The sequence below is a fragment of the Hyla sarda genome, chromosome 6 (assembly GCF_029499605.1).
Source record: "Hyla sarda isolate aHylSar1 chromosome 6, aHylSar1.hap1, whole genome shotgun sequence".
Lineage (NCBI taxonomy): Eukaryota > Metazoa > Chordata > Amphibia > Anura > Hylidae > Hyla > Hyla sarda.
Window position 1 is genome coordinate 49,143,436 of NC_079194.1, and position 18,605 is coordinate 49,162,040.

Here is an 18,605-nt window from a genome sequence, read left to right on the forward strand (position 1 = left end):
GATTGGCCGCTCACCTTTATAAGAAGCAGCGCAGAGTTCCAGGTAGATATGGCCGGATGAAGCTCGTATAACGAGTGAAACAGAATCTGTCGCCTACTACTATTACCCCCCCTGCACCGATCCCTCTCCCTGATTGCATTTCATGCTGTGAGTATGTTTGAATAAAGGAACCTTTTCTAAAGAGAAGACTGGTGAGTTGCCGATTCATTCTATTCCTTCATTGCCTTTTGAAGATTTGAACTTTTGCCAAGTATCAGCGCACCAACACATCTCTACTTATATTTCTCCGTATAAGCGTCATACACGACTGTCCGTCAGAGCCTATAATAGCAGTGCCGAATATCACTTCTTTGCTTTAGTTATCTTCGTCTCACGACTCCTTTGTATTTAGAGCACGCTAGCATGGCCGAAACCACACCACAATATATGTACATGGAATCGGACGGGATGCTTTCAGCCTTGGAGAATCTATTACTCACTGGGAGAGAGGATCCGAGGGGGTATTTTCTGGAATGCAACATTAAGGAAGACATCGAACTCCTAGATGTCAAGTCCCTAGAAAACCGCATTACGAACCTCTCCGAAAAGGAAATCCACGTTTTCTGGACAATCAACTCATTGCAGTCGTACGTCCAGTCTGAACGATCACCAGGAGGACTTAGAGCCTATAAAGTCCCAGCACAATTTAAGGAAGACCCGGTCTTTCTAAATATCTGGAAACAAGCTTATCACCAGCATTCCATGAAACTATTACACATTGTTCTCACCAGGAGCAGAATCGAACATGATGAAATTAACGAAGATCTGAGTAAAGTTAATATCGAATATACTAAAAGAGCAACAAAAGAATCAAAACGAATATTCTATTCTAAGTTGCAAAACAAATTAGCTACATTACAAGAAGAAATTAAGAATAAAAAGAGAGAAAAGTTTTTGCGAGATAAAGCAGATTACGATCAAGACAAAGAGTTCCAGTGGCACTATAAAACGAATACCACCAAAAATGCAGCTAAATCCTACCAGCGAAGAAGACCATCGCAATATACAGTCAAAAAACGCACCAAGACTTCTAATAGTGTGAACAAGACCACTAATAATAATCAACAAGAACAACAGCCCCTAGAAAACAAAAATGAAATAGTCCCTTTAGGACAAAGAAACATACGAGACGGGGAAGACCAAAGAAAGCCGAGAGATCCGAAAAAGAGAAAAAACGAAATATGAATGAACTTCAAATGCTGACGGAATCCAGTGTCATAAACCTTACATCAGAGACTCTCGACCCTATTATGGACACTCTCCTCTCGAAAGGTTTAAATTACGGACTGATAGAAAAATTCAACCCCGTCACATTTGAGATCGATCTAGCCAAATCATTAAGAGACATTAATCTCTATAAGTTTTTTTTCGAATAAAAAAAACCATGAGCATGAACCATGTACAGCAGATTTACCTGTGGATACCACAGATCTAGGTGTCTTTCCAATAGAGTGTACACAGTTAGAGATAGACTGTTTAGAAATGTTAGCTAGTGAATTCAGTGATCCTAAGGCTGTAGAGGAATTTGAGCACTCACGCTTCACAAAAGGGAAGCGATCCAGGTTTAACCCCCCGATATTCCCGGGAAGTAGCCTAGACCTCTTCCAAAATGCAGTGATGCAAGATGTAAAATCAATTATCTATAAAGAGAATCCGATTAATTTATCTAAAGCAGAAATTACAGCCTTAACCAGACTGAAGAATAGAGGGGATTTACAGGTGATTCGGGCAGATAAAGGAGGGGCGGTAGTCGTTCTGTATAAATCCATGTATTTAGCTGAAGCCGAAAGGCAACTTCAAGACACCGCCACCTATACTCCACTAAAATCCGACGCCACGAATAAAATCCTATCCAAACTAACATCTTTTCTTCATACAGCAGTAGAAAAAGGCATTCTGTCCAAAAAGAATGCCGAGCGTCTTATACCCGAAACACCTAGACCAGCTACTTGGTACCACCTGCCCAAAGTACATAAGGGGCAGATCCCCCCCCCGGGACGACCCATCGTGTCTGGGGTGGGATCTGTCATGGAGCATCTATCTCATTATATAGAATGGCTCCTAAATCCCATGCTCAAAGCAATACCAGCTTATATTAAAGATACATTACATCTATTACAGATGATGGAGGATTTGAACTGGGAACAAGATTGGAAGTTGTGCTCAATTGATGTGGTCAGCCTGTACACCCGTATCCCGCACGATACGGGTGTACAGGCTGTCAAAGAGGGGTTGAAAAGGTCTAAAAAATCAGAAGAATTTACAGGATTCGTTACCGAAGCGCTATTTTTCATTTTAACGAATAGTACTTTCACTTTCGGAGATTGGTGGTATAGACAGGACACCGGGACCCCGATGGGAACCCCGGTGTCTTGTACATACGCCAATCTCTTCCTAGCAGAGTTCGAGAGGCAATACATATATTCGTCGACTAATCCTTTTATCGGGCATTTGAAATTTTATGCCCGTTATGTCGACGATATACTAATAGCCTGGGAAGGAACCGAATTAATATTTGAGAATTTCGTTAAATATTTGAATGATACTAATACCATGAATCTAGCTTTTACTTCCCAATTCGGCGGTCTTACAATAGAATTTCTTGACGTTAGATTAACAGTAAACCAGAATAAAATAGTAAGTACAGGTTATAGAAAAAAGATGGCGAAGAACACCCTTCTTCACTATCAGAGTTCGCATCCTGCGACAGTAAAGAAGGGTGTCCCTTATGGACAATTTATCCGCCTAAAAAGGAATAATACATTTGAGAGTACGTATAATGAACAGGCAGATGATTTACAACAGCGATTAAAAGAAAGGCAATATTCACTTAAATTAATACAAGAAGGTAGAAAAAAAAGCCACGGAAATAGAAAGAGTCAGCTTACTAAAAAACAAGAAAAATAAGAAATTTATTTTACCAGATCAGAAACGTTTCACATTCACGTTCCAGAATACTCCATTAAATAAAACCATAGAACAGGCTATTAGGCGTAATTGGTATATACTTGAAAGTGATGTAGAATTGAAGAATATAGCGTTAAAAAAAAAACTAATCTCGTACAGAAAAAATAAAACGATAGGAAATATCCTAAAGAAACAGGAGAAAACTAAGAATGTAGAAGGTACATGGCTTGAAAAACTGACTCCGAAGGGAATGTAGCTTCTGCAAATTTAACGCTGAATTTAAAACAATGAGGATAGGAGCAATAACGCATACAGTATCAGAACTCATCACATGTAGAACAAAATATGTGGTTTACGTCATTTTTTGTCCCTGTAGGTTCTATTATATCGGGAAAACTATAAGACAATTATGCGCAAGAATTAGGGAACACCTATATTTCTTCCGCACACTTAAAGGAGCACCTAGACTTGTAACCCATATGATAGAGGCCCACAGAGGAAAAACTGACAATTTAAAATTTGCCGGGATCGAAAGAGTTAAATCTAAACCTGGGATTAACATCGACCAATATTTATTACAAAGAGAAACTTACTGGAATATACTTACTGCTGCAGCAGGTCCACTTGGCCTTAACAAGAAAGTAGACTATGCACCTTGTTTTTAAATGTATCACTTTATACCCATTTTTTAACAAGTATTTATTTTTTGCTAACTTCTACCGAAGTACTTCCAAAATGGCGACATATAGCCAATGGCGATGCTCTATGAAGCATCACCAGGTACGTTAGATCAGATGGGCGGTGCAGAAAAAGTTTTGGATTGGCCGCTCACCTTTATAAGAAGCAGCACAGAGTTCCAGGTAGATATGGCCGGATGAAGCTCGTATAACGAGTGAAACAGAATCTGTCGCCTACTACTTTTACCCCCCCCCCCTGCACCGATCCCTCTCCCTGATTGCATTTCATGCTGTGAGTATGTTTGAATAAAGGAACCTTTTCTAAAGAGAAGACTGGTGAGTTGCCAATTCATTCTATTCCTTCATTGCCTTTTGAAGATTTGAACTTTTGCCAAGTATCAGCGCACCACATCTCTACTTATATTTCTCCGTATAAGCGTCATACACGACTGTCCGTCAGAGCCTATAATAGCAGTGCCGAATATCACTTCTTTGCTTTAGATTTGTAAATTACTTCTATTTAAAAATCTTAATCCTTCCAGAACTTATTAGCTACTGTATACTACAAAGGAAGTTATTTTCTTTTTAAATTTCTTTTCTGTCTGACCACAGTGCTCTCTGCTGACACCTCTGTCTGTCTCAGGAACTGTCAAGAGCAAATCCCCATAGCAAACCTTCCTGAGACAGAGGTCTCAGCAGAGAGCACTGTGGTCAGACAGAAAATAAATTTTAAAAGAAAAGAACTTCCTCTGTAGTGTACAGCAGCTGATAAGTACTGGAAAGGTTAAGATTTTTAAATAGAAGTAATTTACAAATCTGTTTAAAGGGGTACTCCGGTGGAAAACATTATTTTTTTTTTTTAAATCAACTGGTACCACAAAGTTAAACAGATTTGTAAATTACTTCTATAAAAAAATATTTACCCTTCCAGTACTTTTTTGTAGCTGTATGCTATAGAGAAAATTATTTTCTTTTTGAATTTCTTTTTTGTCTTGTCCACAGTGCTCTCTGCTGACACCTGATGCTCGTATCAGGAACTGTCCAGAGCAGGAGAACATCCCCATAGCAAACCTATGCTGCTCTGGACAGTTCCTGACATGGACAGAGGTGTCAGCAGAGAGCACTGTGGCCAAGACAAAAAATAAATTCAAAAAGAAAATAATTTACTCTGTAGCATACAGCTGCTAAAAAGTACTGGAAGGGTAAAGATGTTTTAATAGAAGCAATTTTACAAATTCACTATTGAGTGCTACTGTCTATTGAGTGCTACTCTGCATCTGTTGGATTGAGTTATCACGGTCTGGAAGGATACATTGTATAACTACATCGATTGATTAACTGTGTAGCTGCAGCTGCTACATTGTATCTGCCTTATATTGAAGATCACTGAGAACAGGAAAAATTGAATGAACATTTGCATTGAGAATTGTTGCTCTACATAATCATATTGATTATTGGACTGCTATATTGATATTACAGGCTCAAGTCGCAGAATATTTTTACAATTGTTATATTTATTGTTGTTTTTTATATTTTGTATTATTCAAAATTATTTAGGGGAGTACAAGGGCCCTGTACATTCCCTATGTAATCCATTATTATTCTATATTAATAAATATTAATTATTATTTTAAACCAAATATCTTTGACCTTTGAGCCCCATTTTCTTTCAACATATTTTCCCTATTTTTTCACCTTAGGTATAGGTGTTTGTTGGGTTGCTCGGGTCTTCAGTGACGGTCAGACAGACAGGAGCCTCTCCATATTATCTATATTAATGTACAAACCTGTTTAACTTTCTGCCATCAGTTCTTAACCCCTTAAGGACCCAGGACGTACTAGAACGTCCTGGCACCCTGGGCTTTAAGGACCCAGGACGTACTAGTACGTCCTGGTGTTTCTCCGGTCTCTGCCGCGCCCCGGGCAGAGATCGGAAGCGGATGCCTGCTGAAATGCTTCAGCAGGCATCCAGGGCAAACGCCGAGGGGGGCCATGTAGGCCCCCCATGTCGGCGATCGCCGCAAATCGCAAGGGAAATCGCCCTTGCGATCTGCGGCGATACCGGGCTGATCGGGTCTCTGGGACCCGACCGCCCGGTAATTTCGCATGATCCCGGCTGTCACAGACAGCCAGGACCATGCTGGAGTATAGGAGCGAGGTGGCAAGCCGGCCACCTCCTCCTATACCCTGCGATCTGTCGGTTAGTTAACCGACCAATCGCAGGAGGGGGGGCGGTTACTTCCTCCCGTCCTGCCCGGCCCCTTGAAGTCCGGAGAGGACGGGAGGAAGACCGCAGGACGCGGCGGGGGACGGGGGAGTGCTGGGGACCGGCCCCGGTACTTACCTCGTCCCTGAAGACCCGGATCCCGGCGAGGAAGAAGGCGGCGGCGGCGACAGGTGAGTAGATCTTCAGCCGCGGTCGGGCCCTTTACAGCAATGCACGTCGCCGTAAAGCGACGTGCATTGCTGTAATGGGACCCTGTAAACTACAACTCCCAGCATGCCCAGACAGCCCTTGGCGTCTGGGCATGCTGGGAGTTGCAGTTTTGCAACATCTGGAGGTCCACAGTTTGGAGACCACTGTGCCCTTCCAGATGTTGCAAAACTACACATCCTCAGCATGCCCTTACTGTCCAGGCATGCTGGGAGTTGTAGTGCTGTAACATCTGGCCCTTCAGATGTTGCAGAACTACAACTCCCAGCATGCCTGGACAGTTTTGGCATACTGGGAGTTGTAGTTTTGCAACATCTGGAGGGCTGCAGCTTGGACACCACTACACAGTGGTCCCCAAACTGTTCTCCTCCAGCTGTTACGTAACCACTACTCCCAATATGCCCTTCGGCTGCCTGGGCATGCTGGGAGTTGTGGTTTTGCAACAACTGGAGGCACACTGGTTGGGAAACATTGTCTGTTTCCTAACTCAGTGTTTCCCAACCCTTGTGCCTCCAGCTGTTGCAAAACTATAACTGCCAGCATGCACTGATAGACTGTGCATGCTGGGAGTTGTAGTTTTGCAACAGCTGGAGGTCCCCCCCCTTGTGAATGTACAGGGTACATTCACATGGGCAGGGGCTTACAGTGAGTATCAGGCTGCAAGTTTGCGATGCAGCAAATTTTGCGCGGCAGCTCAAACTCGCAGCGGGAAACTCGCTGTAATCCCCCGCCCGCGTGACTGTCTCCTAAAAACACTACACTACACTAACACAAAATAAAATAAAAAGTAAAAAAACACTACATATACACATACCCCTACACAGCCCCCCTCCCCTCCCCAATAAAAATGAAAAACGTCTGGTACGCCACTGTTTCCAAAATGGAGCCTCCAGCTGTTGCAAAACAACAACTCCCAGTATTGCCGGACAGCCGTTGACTGTCCAAGCATGCTGGGAGTTTTGCAACAGCTGGAGGCACCCTGTTTGGGAATCACTGGCGTAGAATACCCCTATGTCCACCCCTATGCAAATCCCTAATTCAGGCCTCAAATGCGCATGGCGCTCTCACTTCGGAGCCCTGTCGTATTTCAAGGAAACAGTTTAGGGTCACATATGGGGTATCGCCGTACTCGGGAGAAATTGCCTAACAAATTTTGGGGGGCTTTTTCTCTTTTCACCCCTTATGAAAAGGGGAAGTTGGGGTCTACACCAGCATGTTGGTGTAAAAAAAAAATATTTTTTACACTAACATGCTGGTGTTGCCCTATACTTTTCATTTTGACAAGAGGTAAAGGGGAAAAAAGCCCCCCAAAATTTGTAATGCAATTTCTCCCGAGTACGGAGATACCCCATATGTGGGCGCAAAGTGCTCTGGGGGCGCACAACAAGGCTCAGAAGGGAGAGTGCGCCATGTACATTTGAGGTGATTTGCACAGGGTGGCTGATTGTTACAGCGGTTTTGACAAACGCAAAAAAGAAAAAAAAAACACATGTGACCCCATTTCGGAAACTACACCCCTCACGAAATGTAATGAGGGGTGCAGTGAGAATTTACACCCCACTGGTGTCTGACAGATCTTTGGAACAATGGGCTGTGCAAATAAAAAATTTTGTACAGCCCACTGTTCCAAAGATCTGACAGACACCAGTGGGGGGTAAATGCTCACTGTACCCCTTGTTACATTCCTCAAGGGGTCTAGTTTCCTAAATGGTATGCCATGTGGGTTATTTTGCTGTCCTGGCACCATAGGGGCTTCCTAAATGCGACATGCCCCCGAGCAAAATTTGCTCTCAAAAAGCCAAATATGACTCCTTCTCTTCTGAGCATTGTAGTTCGCCCGTAATGCACTTCATGGCAACTTATGGGGTACCTCCATACTCAGAAGAGATGGGGTTACAAATTTTGGGGGGTATTTTCTGCTATTAACCCTTGCAAAAATGTGAAATTTGGGGGGAAACACACATTTTAGTGAAAATTTATTTTTATTTTTTTACATATGCAAAAGTCGTGAAACACCTGTGGGGTATTAAGGCTCACTTAATTCCTTGTTACGTTCCTCATGGGGTCTAGTTTCCAAAATGGTATGGCATGTGTTTTTTTTTTTGCTGTTCTGGCACCATAGGGGCTTCCTAAATGCAACATGCCCCCCAAAAACCATTTCTGAAAAACGTACTCTCCAAAATCCCCTTGTCGCTCCTTCCCTTCTGAGCCCTCTACTGCGCCCGCCGAACACTTTACATAGACATATGAGGTATGTGCTTACTCGAGAGAAATTGGGCTACAAATATAAGTATACATTTTCTCCTTTTACCCCTTGTAAAAATTCAAAAATTGTGTCTACAAGAAAATGCAAGTGTAAAAAATGAAGATTGTGAATTTTCTCCTTCACTTTGCTGCTATTCCTGTGAAACACCTAAAGGGTTAAAACTCTGACTGAATGTCATTTTGAATACTTTGGGGGGTGCGGTTTTTATAATGGGGTCATTTGTGGGGTATTTCTAATATGAAGACCCTTCAAATCCACTTCAAACCTGAACTGGTCCCTGAAAAATAGTGAGTTTGAAAATTTTGTGAAAAATTGGAAAATTGCTGCTGAACTTTGAAGCCCTCTGGTGTCTTCCAAAAGTAAAAACACGTCAATTTTATGATGCAAACATAAAGTAGACATATTGTATTTGTGAATAAAATAAAATAAATATTTGGAATATCCATTTTCCTTACAAGCAGAGAGCTTCAAAGTTAGAAAAATGCTAAATTTTCAAATTTTTCATCAAATTTTGGGATTTTTCACCAAGAAAGGATGCAAGTTACCACAAAATTTTACCACTATGTTAAAGTAGAATATGTCACGAAAAAACAATCTCGGAATCAGATTGATAAGTAAAAGCATTCCAGAGTTATTAATGTTTAAAGTGACAGTGGTCAGATGTTCAAAAAATGGCCGGGTCCTAAGGTGTAAAATGGCTGGGTCCTTAAGGGGTTAAAAAAAAAAAAATAATAAAAAAATAAAGTTTTCCACCAGAGTACCCTTTTAACTTTCTAGCACCAGTTGATTAAAAAAAAATAATAATTTCACCGGAGTACCCCTTTAGCGGGATATGATTTTGGGGTTACTTACTTGTGTGTGTTACTTAGTGTTATTTGTGTTATTATTACAAATCGTTTTACAACATTAACTGCAGAAAGTGATGAAGCCACAATACCTGGACATGGCTTCTTTTGGCAGATTCTGCTCTCTGATTCTTCTCCTTGGCAGTACAGGCCACCATTTGCTGGGGCAGGGTTGTCACACAGTCTCATTCGTTTCTGCACTCCCTGGCCACAAGTGACACTACAGGACTGCCAGGGTAGCCAATCCGAAAAGCCACCATGCACTGGAAAACAGATATTTGTGTCAGGTCACGTTGTGCAAAGATGGATGTATTATGTGTCAGTACAAGAAAGACTGGACACTCCAGAATGTTTCATTCATTACCTACATTTAAATTATAAATAAATTATAAAATTGGTATAAACCTCAGTTCACACCAACATACTGTAGTGCATACTATGAATATAGTTCTATAACACATCTAATATCCAGTCTTTTGACAATTCAGCTGCTTTTGTCTCTTTGCTTTAATACAATTTTTTTTTTTACATTGCAGTAAATGTAAAGAATGTAGGTTTAATCCCTTCATGACATCCACAGTATATGTACAGCACAGTTGGTTAATACTTTCTGCAACTCACCAAACGCCGGGTTCACACTATGGAATTTCAATGAAAATCTAATGGAGCAGAATCCCACTATGGAATTTCAGCAGTGTACATTTCGCTGCTGGAATTCCGCCGAAATTTTCTAGTACAGTACCCAAATGGTGCCATTAATGCCATCAATCCTGGTATGACTTATATAATTGGGGGGGGGGGGGGGGGAAATGATCTATAGCTCTTGAAATGTTCTTGTAAATCTTTGGTTCATGGTAGTGATAAGCTGAAAAAACTGCTGTAACATGAAGGTCAAAACTAGCTGCACCATTAAACTTCTCCACTCCTGTCCACAGGTTGTTTGTAGTACTGCAACTCAGTCCTATGTACTTCAGTGGAGCGGAGCTGTACTACCAGGCACAGTCTGTGGACAGAGTGGGTCTGTTTTTGCAAAAAAAAAAAAGAGAGAGAGAGAGAAAAGCGTTATTTTAACACTGGGCAACCCCTTTAAGGGTTTAAAAGCTAATTTTCAGAAAAATAAAACAGACTAGTACTCAAATATATACATAAATAAATTAATTTATATATAAAAAAAAACATTATATATATATATATATATATATATATATATATATAATTGTTTTATTTTATATCAATTATTTTATTATTGTATTTACCGTATGTATAACACCCCTATGGTCCTTGGGATCTAGCCTATATTATTTCCCTGAACATTTGTCTCCCTCTCTTGGTGTGTGAGGGTAGCGCATAAGACTAAGATTCTCGGACATATGTACAGATGTAGTACGCCAGTCCTTCACATTACTCTTTAAAGGGGTACTCTGCCCCTGGACATCTTATCCCCTATCCAAAGGATAGGGGATAAGATGTCAGATTGCTGGGGTCCCGCTGCTGGGGACCCCCGGGATTGCCGCTGCGGCACCCCACTATCATTACTGCACAGAGCGGGTTCGCTCTGTGCGTAATGACGGGCGATACAGGGGACGGAGCAGCATGACGTCATGGCTCTGCCCCTCGTGACATCACAGCCCGGCCCCTTAATACAAGTATATGGCAGGGGCGTGACAATGCCACGCCCCCTCCCATAAACCCGTATTGAGGGGGGGCGGGCCGTGACGTCACGAGGGGCGGAGCCGTGACGTAACGATGCTCCGGCCCCTGTATTGCCCATCATTACGTGCAGAGTGAACTCGCTCTGTGCAGTAATGACAGCGGGGTGCCGCAGCGGCAATCCCGGGGGTCCCCAGCAGCGGGACCGTGTCGATCTGACATCTTATCCCCTATACTTTGGATAGGGGATAAGATGTCAAGGGGCGGAGTATCCCTTTAAGGGTTTAGTTGATTTTTGCCATTATTTACAACCCCATAATACAGAAGTTCTTGGCTATTTTTGGCATTTCTCATAGAGGATAAATGGAGCAGCAACAATAATAAAAGACCTGGGTGCCCGTTCTTGCCCAATAGTTGGACCCCACATGGTAAGGTATTCCCTATCGTATGGGTAACGGATAACTCTTCATGATGGCTGTCTCATATGGATCAACTCTTCCCTAAATTAGAACTCTTTAGCGATCAGCTGATCACTGCTAGTTCTCCAGCTTAATTTCCTGTTGATCAAGAAAAAGTGATGGTCGTGCCAAGTCCTCCAAAGCAGAAGTTGCTCTTTGCTGAGAAGCAGACATCTATCTATGATGTCCATGTATCCTTACAGGGCATACATACAGTGGTTGTCATCCCAGAACAATGCCTTTAAGATATTTGGTATTACCTTCTACAGTAAAAGAAGCTTTAACAACTGTGGATCCCATGATATTTGTAGCTTTGCATTCATAGACAGAAGTATCCTCCTTGTGAGCCGCCACAATTTGTAGAGAGCCATTTGATAATATGGTGAGTCGATTATGTCCAGAGATGGGACGGGTCATACGAGACCAGACAATGTCAGGTTCAGGTTCACCCTCTGCTTGACAATTCAGAACCACTGTTGTACCGGCGTTTACTGTAGTGTCTATTGGATAAATTGTTATGACGGGAGGTTCTGTAGATATGAGGAATAAGATAGAACAATTGGTATTACAGAATGGGAAACAGTCAATACAGAAAATTAATTCTGTCTATATTTTAATTTAAGTATCATTAAGCAAGAATGGTTCTTTACAGTTCTATGAAAATGTATTTACTGTTGGTTTCATCAGTATTTATTGATACTACACCAAACAATATTATAATAGAAGTGTAATATAATGGTGAATGGGTCACTGAGAATCTGTGGAGAAAATTGGCTTCCTGTGGATGTATACTGCAGACAATGATTAAAATAATAAAAAGGAATCTTTATTATCTGGCAACGCGTTTTGAGAGACTAATTCTCACTTCATCAGGTCCAGACTAAGAGAGAATTAGTTTCTCGAAATACACTGACCCTTTTTATTATTTTAATCATTGTCTGCGGTTATTTGCGACACCAATCAGTGTGCACCAATGCGAAGCCCATTTTTTAAACAGATTCTCCATAATCTATTCGCCTTGAAGCAGGACAGTGGTTCCCGACTGGTCTGGGTTGCAGGCAGCCACCGGAGTACACATCCACTACTACATGCAATGATTTCTTATGGACCTTACAACCACATCAATCTGTTCCTAAAAGAGACAAGTAGTTAAAGTTAAGAGTCTTTTTTTAGTGCTACCTACTGATAACTTTGTATGCCTGATTCAAAGTGATATAATGTAGAGAAATTAAGAGAAGGTGTCTATATTTATAAATCATCTTCTGGTAAAAATGCTGGGAACACCAACTCTTCAGCTCCATAGTGAGTTATGCCTTTTCCCTGCTGAGACAGTGCTTGCAGAAAAAAATTCCCAGGAGGTGTACAGTGGAGCCCTGCACAGGACTGTTTTCTTAATCCCGCTCCCGCTTGATTTTTGACCATTACTGCCCGCTCCTGAAAGGTGTGTGTTCCACTCCCACCCGCCCCCACAACATGTTTGTCCAATCCCACCCGCTACAGAACATTTTTTTGTCACAGTTTTTAGAAATTGTAACCGCCGTGCCATTTCATCATCCCCTTGTGCCATTGCATGACCCCTTTGTGCCATTTCATCACCCCCTTGTGCCATTGTATTACCCCTTTGTGCCATTTCATCACCCCCTTGTTCCCTTTATCACCCGTTTGTGCCATTTTATCACCCCTTTGTGCCATTTCATCACTCGTTTTGTGCTATTTAATCACCCTCTTGTGCCAATTTATCACCCCTTTGTGCCATTTCATCACTCGTTTTGTGCTATTTAATCACCCTCTTGTGCCAATTTATCACCCCTTTGTGCCATTTCATCACTCGTTTTGTGCTATTTAGTCACCCTCTTGTGCCATTTTATCACCCTATTGTGCCATTTCACCAGCCCACTGTGGCATTTAAGAGGTTTGCGAGACTGCACAGGATTTTGCGGGACCCGCTGTATGCTTTGTGACCGCTCGCTCCTACCCGCAAGTTTTCCATTGTATACAGTAAGTCATTTATTGTATGTAATATACAGATTTTTTACAGTCACTACTTTCTTCATATAACATTAAAAAAAAACTTACTTTGCAGGGACAATGTAATGGTGTGCTCTAATACACCAGCATCATTTGTAGCTATGCAGGTGTATTCACCAACATCTTCATTCTGTGGAAACAAAAGTGATCAATGAATGTTTGTAAAAAAGAATCTTGAATGTTTGTTTAAAAGCAACAAGAGCAAAAATTACACTATATGAGAGGAGGTTATTATCAAGAAAGTGTTATGGGAGGGAGATAGAGTTGGCTGAATTCCTGGCTAGAGTGTCCTGCATACAGGAACAGGAAGTCTGTTACAGGATGTACACTAGGCAGGATGTTGGGCTGAAGACAACAGAGAAGACAGTTTGCATTAAAGGCATAAAGAAAGCATTAAAAGACAACAGAAAGATAGTAAAATAACTTTATTCACCTATATATCTTTATTTATTAGACCTTTGAAAACAGGTTTCATTGGGGGACAACCCCTTTAAGTCATTATAACAGTGTTTTACAAACAGTGTGTCTCCAGCTGTTGCAAAACTACAACTCCCAGGTATGCTGAAAGTTGTAGTTTTGTGACAGCTAAAGACACACTGTTTGGAAAACACTGCTTTATAAAGTAGACAGTGGTAGTCAAAGTAGCCAGTGGTCTCTAAATGTTTGTCTTATTAAAGGGGTGATCCAGAATAAATTTTTTTTATCATACTGCCCAGAATGCCAGCATGTAAAAAAAACTGTACTTACCTCCCACTGCTCCCCAGAGCCTTCAGTATCATGCTTCAGCTTCAGCAGTCATCCTTTTCCTGCTTCTTGTGGTCGACACTGTGGCTCAGCTAATCACTGGCCGCAGTGAGGTGATTGGCTGAGGGACAATGAGATGTATTGAGCCCCGGCCCTGGTCTTCTTTCTGATACCGAGGCCCAATATGTCACATTGCTGCTAAGCCAATCAATGGCAGAGGTGGGACATCACTTTTGCTGCCGATTAGCAAAAAGCAGGAAGAGGATTGCTGTGGAGGCCTAGAGCAGGACACCGGAGGTAAACTTTTAAAATGGACATTTACACATTACAAAAAGTGTATTATCTTGGGAAAGTAAATACAGTACATGATGGTGTATAGTTTAGGAGCCGCTATAGTGCTCTTATTAATACACTGATATAGTCTTTATTTCTTCATTTAGGTGCAGGCTTACCGTAGTATTATAAATCGCTAAAGAGCCATTATGGAACTGCTTAAACCGTTTATTATACAGAATATCATTTCCTTTCTTGTTCCATTGAATTTTAGGAATAGGATTTCCTTTTACTATACAATTTAATATAATACTGCCACCCAAAGGCACTGTCTGATTGACATGGTGGATCCCAACAAGAACCGGAGGTTCTACATAGATAAGAAATATTAGGTTAATAAAAAATGTCATTTCAAAACAGATTACTTCAAAAACAAATTACATGACTTTTCTGCATAGTCGGCTTGCCAGACAGAACTAGTCATTAAAGACACAATCAGTTACTTCTTCACTATTTACAACGAAAATATTAAAGTGTGAAAACTTTTTGAACGTCCCTTGTATATTAAATAGCTTTGGGATAAATCCTGTGGATAAATGCAATGATCCCTTGTAAGAATGCAGTTTACTGTTTTTGAAGCCCACAGCTATGTTTATGTGACTTCCACCCAAGAATGCCTTCACGAACACCATCCCTATCATGCACACCAGCTAACTTGCCTCAGTTGTATTTTTGAGCAAATTTTTTAAAGCCCCAGAAGATGTTTCAAGCTTCCTGGTAACCTAATGGCGCAGCGACTATTCCCATCCCATATGTCATTGTCTTACCTCTCACAAACACATATGCTGTAGAGTTGATGGAGGACACCGTGTTTTCTGCTATGCAGATATATGCACCATCTTCTTCTTTTAGAATCCTTTCAATGACCAAATCAGTCAGAAGTTTATTTTGCCCAGGTTGTGCTGCAGGAAAAATAGAAGGCATCAGCAAATCCCATCTTTTAATTTGTTTTTTGTGATGCATGTTGTCTTATAACTGTAACGTATCAACCTTAGGCTGGGTTCACACTATGCTTTTACAGTACGGGAACCAGATCCGGCTGGGCGGAGTGAAAACTGGGCGCTCTTGTATTCCAGCCTGACCCGGCCCATATCTAATTCCTTTCAATGTCAAACGGTGAATCCGGTCGGCTCATTGAAATTAATTAGATACGAACCGGGTCCGGCTGGGATACGGGAGCGCTTGGTTTTCGCTACCCGGTTCCTGTACTGTAAAAAAATAGTGTGAGCCCACCCTTAAAGGGGGTATCCAGTGTTATCCTGCTTGGACCAGAAATAAATTTGAAGAAAAAAAGCCTATACTCACATAGTCCTGGCCCCCTGCAGCTCCCATTTGGCTCCATCCAGTCCCCTGATCTTCCATTTTCTTCCTGCTTCTGAGACGAGCACTTGTTGCAGGACCTGCCTGCTCGGCCAATCACTGTTTGAGACAGGACACCGCAGCAGCCAATGATTGGCTGAATGAGCAGGACCTGAACAAAAGGGGCTGAATGGAGCCAAACAAGAGCTGTGGGGGACTGAGGCTTGGTATAGATTTTTTAAAAATATTTTCCCACGCCCAGCAGGATATCAATTTAAAAAAAGGTGGATAACCCTTCTAAAGGGGTTGGATTAGGATAAGAATTTATTTTTATTTAAAACAAATCTATGTCTGTCCATGGACTGTGCCTCGTATTGCAGCTTATTCAATCAAAAGGGTGGAACTGCAAAACTAAACAAAACCCATGGGTGATGCTATTTCTAGTAAAAAAAAAAACTTTTTTTTTAACTCCAGGATAGTACATGTTATTAGAAATTAAGAGAAAAAAATCCTGTAAATAAGCTTTATCAATTTCCCCCATGAGTCTCATTCACATTAGGCTTTAGTGTTACGTCTTCTATATACATTGTAATAACTTCAAAAATGTATTCCAGCATGAACCCCCGCACTAACCAGCTGGTAGTGCGGGGGACGCTGATCAGTTTGATGCTTACCGTGCCCGGATCCGCCACGCCATTCGGCCGTAATCTTCTATTTTCTGTATATGGTAATTAGGTGCTAACTTGCACCGGCCCGTCTAACTGGCACTCTGAAGTCAGTGCTTCTGGCCGCAGCACCGCCCAGCTCATCAATATTCCTCCCCTCTCTCTTCATTACAGAGTGGGGACAAGAGGGAGAAGCGGAGGGAGGGGAGGAATATTGATGAGCTGGAAGGCGCTGATGCCAGAAACGTTGACCTCAGAGTGCCAGTTAGCCCAGCCGATGCAAGTTAGCACCTAATTAGCATATACTGAAAATAGAACATTACGGCCGAACGGCGCGGCGGATCCGGGCACGGTAAGCATCAAAATGATCACCATCCCCCGCACTACCAGCCAGTACCGCTGGTTAGTGCGGGGGGAGCAAGCTGACAGTTTTCCTTTAAGAGACCATGAGTAATCTACTATAAAAGCAAAACCTGTATGTTCAGGAAATTGTTCCAGTGTTATAAAGTTTTCTTTAACACATGGGAAATTTTTATGGAAATGTTAACCATGTGATGTCTGTCACTTCTGTGAATGCAATGTGCAATTCGCTGCCCCGTGCACTCACCTCCACCCTGTTTCTCTCTTAAAGTGGAGAAGCGTGGCAGAGAGGAGGGAAGAAGGGGGCTGACCTCGGATCCATTGATTTCTGATACCAACAGATACCTCACTACATTGCTTCTCCCGACCCCTGCCCCCACCCCCCTACATAATGGTATATGTTAGTGTGGTGAGGGTGTGATGGAGGGCAGATGTTATTACCCTAGGGGCAGATGGCATTAACCCTTGTATTCGTGATGACAGGGCGTGTTTTAACTTCTGCATCACCCGAAGGTATGCCGCTGGATCCTGGGATAGGCACGGGGCAAATAATGACTCCGACGGCAAGTTACGGAACAATGGCAGCTTTACTGAGTTAGACAGATGTAACACTCTTAACAGCTTAGCCAGGCTCAAGGAGGTGACCTGTAACATTAGAGACTTCAGGGCTCACTGGGACTTGTAACGGACTTGGACAATTTGATGCAGGGCCACGCTGACTTGACCCAGATTAACCTTGACTGACTTGACTGGGTCTGATTAGACAGACTTCACCCCATTTGTAGCTTACCAGGTTTTGACGTTCACCTGTGGGTTAGTGGACTTGTGGATGCGTGGCTGCGTGGTAGGCTTCAGGCCTCCTCAGGACACTAGACACCCTCTCAGAACTTTACATCACTGTTCCTCAGCAGAGCAAGAACTAACTAGCCTCCCAGGGTGTATATGAGGGAGACTCTGGAGAGGTCCCATAGGTCACCCTGTAGGTCACATGGTCACTGGTACCTTCCTTGGTTACAACACATAGCAACATTACTTAAAGGTATATACAATATATATACATTACATTTAATAACATAGGCACACAGTACTATTTATAGAACATAGGTGAAGGGGGGCCCAGGGGTCACTGAATGGAGTCTGCCTGACAGGGCAGCAATGGTACAGTTGTGCAACTTCTGTACTGGGCCACCACATTAATATCAGAAATCCATGGGTTGGAGGCTTTGCCCCCCGCGGAAACCCGCCCTTCCTGCCTCCATTCTCTGCTGTAAGAGAGAGGCAGGGTGGAGGTGTGTATACATTGCAGGCACAGAGGGGAAATGATAGACATGGTTAACGTTTCCATTAAAATGTCTCATTTTCCAATTTCCCAATTTTCCCTGTGTTAAAGTAAACTCTATAACACCAGAATTGGTTAATAGGTAACATATTTAATCTAAACATTTTACAGAATGATGCTGCATTGATGTACAGTCCATGGTCCACTTACCTGCTATTACTCTATCCTGATGAGCCCATGATATTTTAGGGGATGGGTTTCCTGTTGCTTTACACGATAACCTTAACTTTTCTCCTTCATTTAGTGAAACGTTAGAGGGTAGTTCAGTGAAAGTCGGAGAGTAGTGAATGACCAGATTTATGGTATTTGAATCTTTTCCAGCAACATTAATAGCGGTACATGTATAATTCCCGGCATCTTCATGCTGCACCAAACAGAAATATAAAATACGTTTTCATTCACAATTAGGGAAGATTCTGTTTAACACTTCAGGAATTCTAATAGATAAAGTGGTATATTCAGGGGTGGACGAAAGCAACAAGTATTAGCAGCCTCCTTTATTATAGCAAAGTCCCCTTATTTCTCTCCAACAATTCTGAATTATTGTGGGCTTATGAAATT

At 42.0% G+C, this 18,605-nt stretch overlaps 1 protein-coding gene across 3 annotated transcripts in view; it reads right to left on the minus strand.

The window, feature by feature from the left end:
* The window catches only part of HMCN1 (hemicentin 1), a 443,635-nt gene that overhangs the window by 85,297 nt on the left and 339,733 nt on the right, over window positions 1-18,605 (minus strand). For all 3 annotated transcript variants that reach the window (XM_056523646.1, XM_056523647.1, XM_056523648.1), the window contains 6 exons: window positions 18,195-18,408; window positions 15,149-15,283; window positions 14,501-14,691; window positions 13,353-13,434; window positions 11,537-11,806; window positions 9,261-9,431 (listed from right to left, as the gene is read on the minus strand). In XM_056523646.1, the coding sequence (XP_056379621.1) occupies window positions 9,261-9,431; window positions 11,537-11,806; window positions 13,353-13,434; window positions 14,501-14,691; window positions 15,149-15,283; window positions 18,195-18,408 (1,063 nt within the window). The remainder of the gene's footprint in view (window positions 1-9,260; window positions 9,432-11,536; window positions 11,807-13,352; window positions 13,435-14,500; window positions 14,692-15,148; window positions 15,284-18,194; window positions 18,409-18,605) is intronic.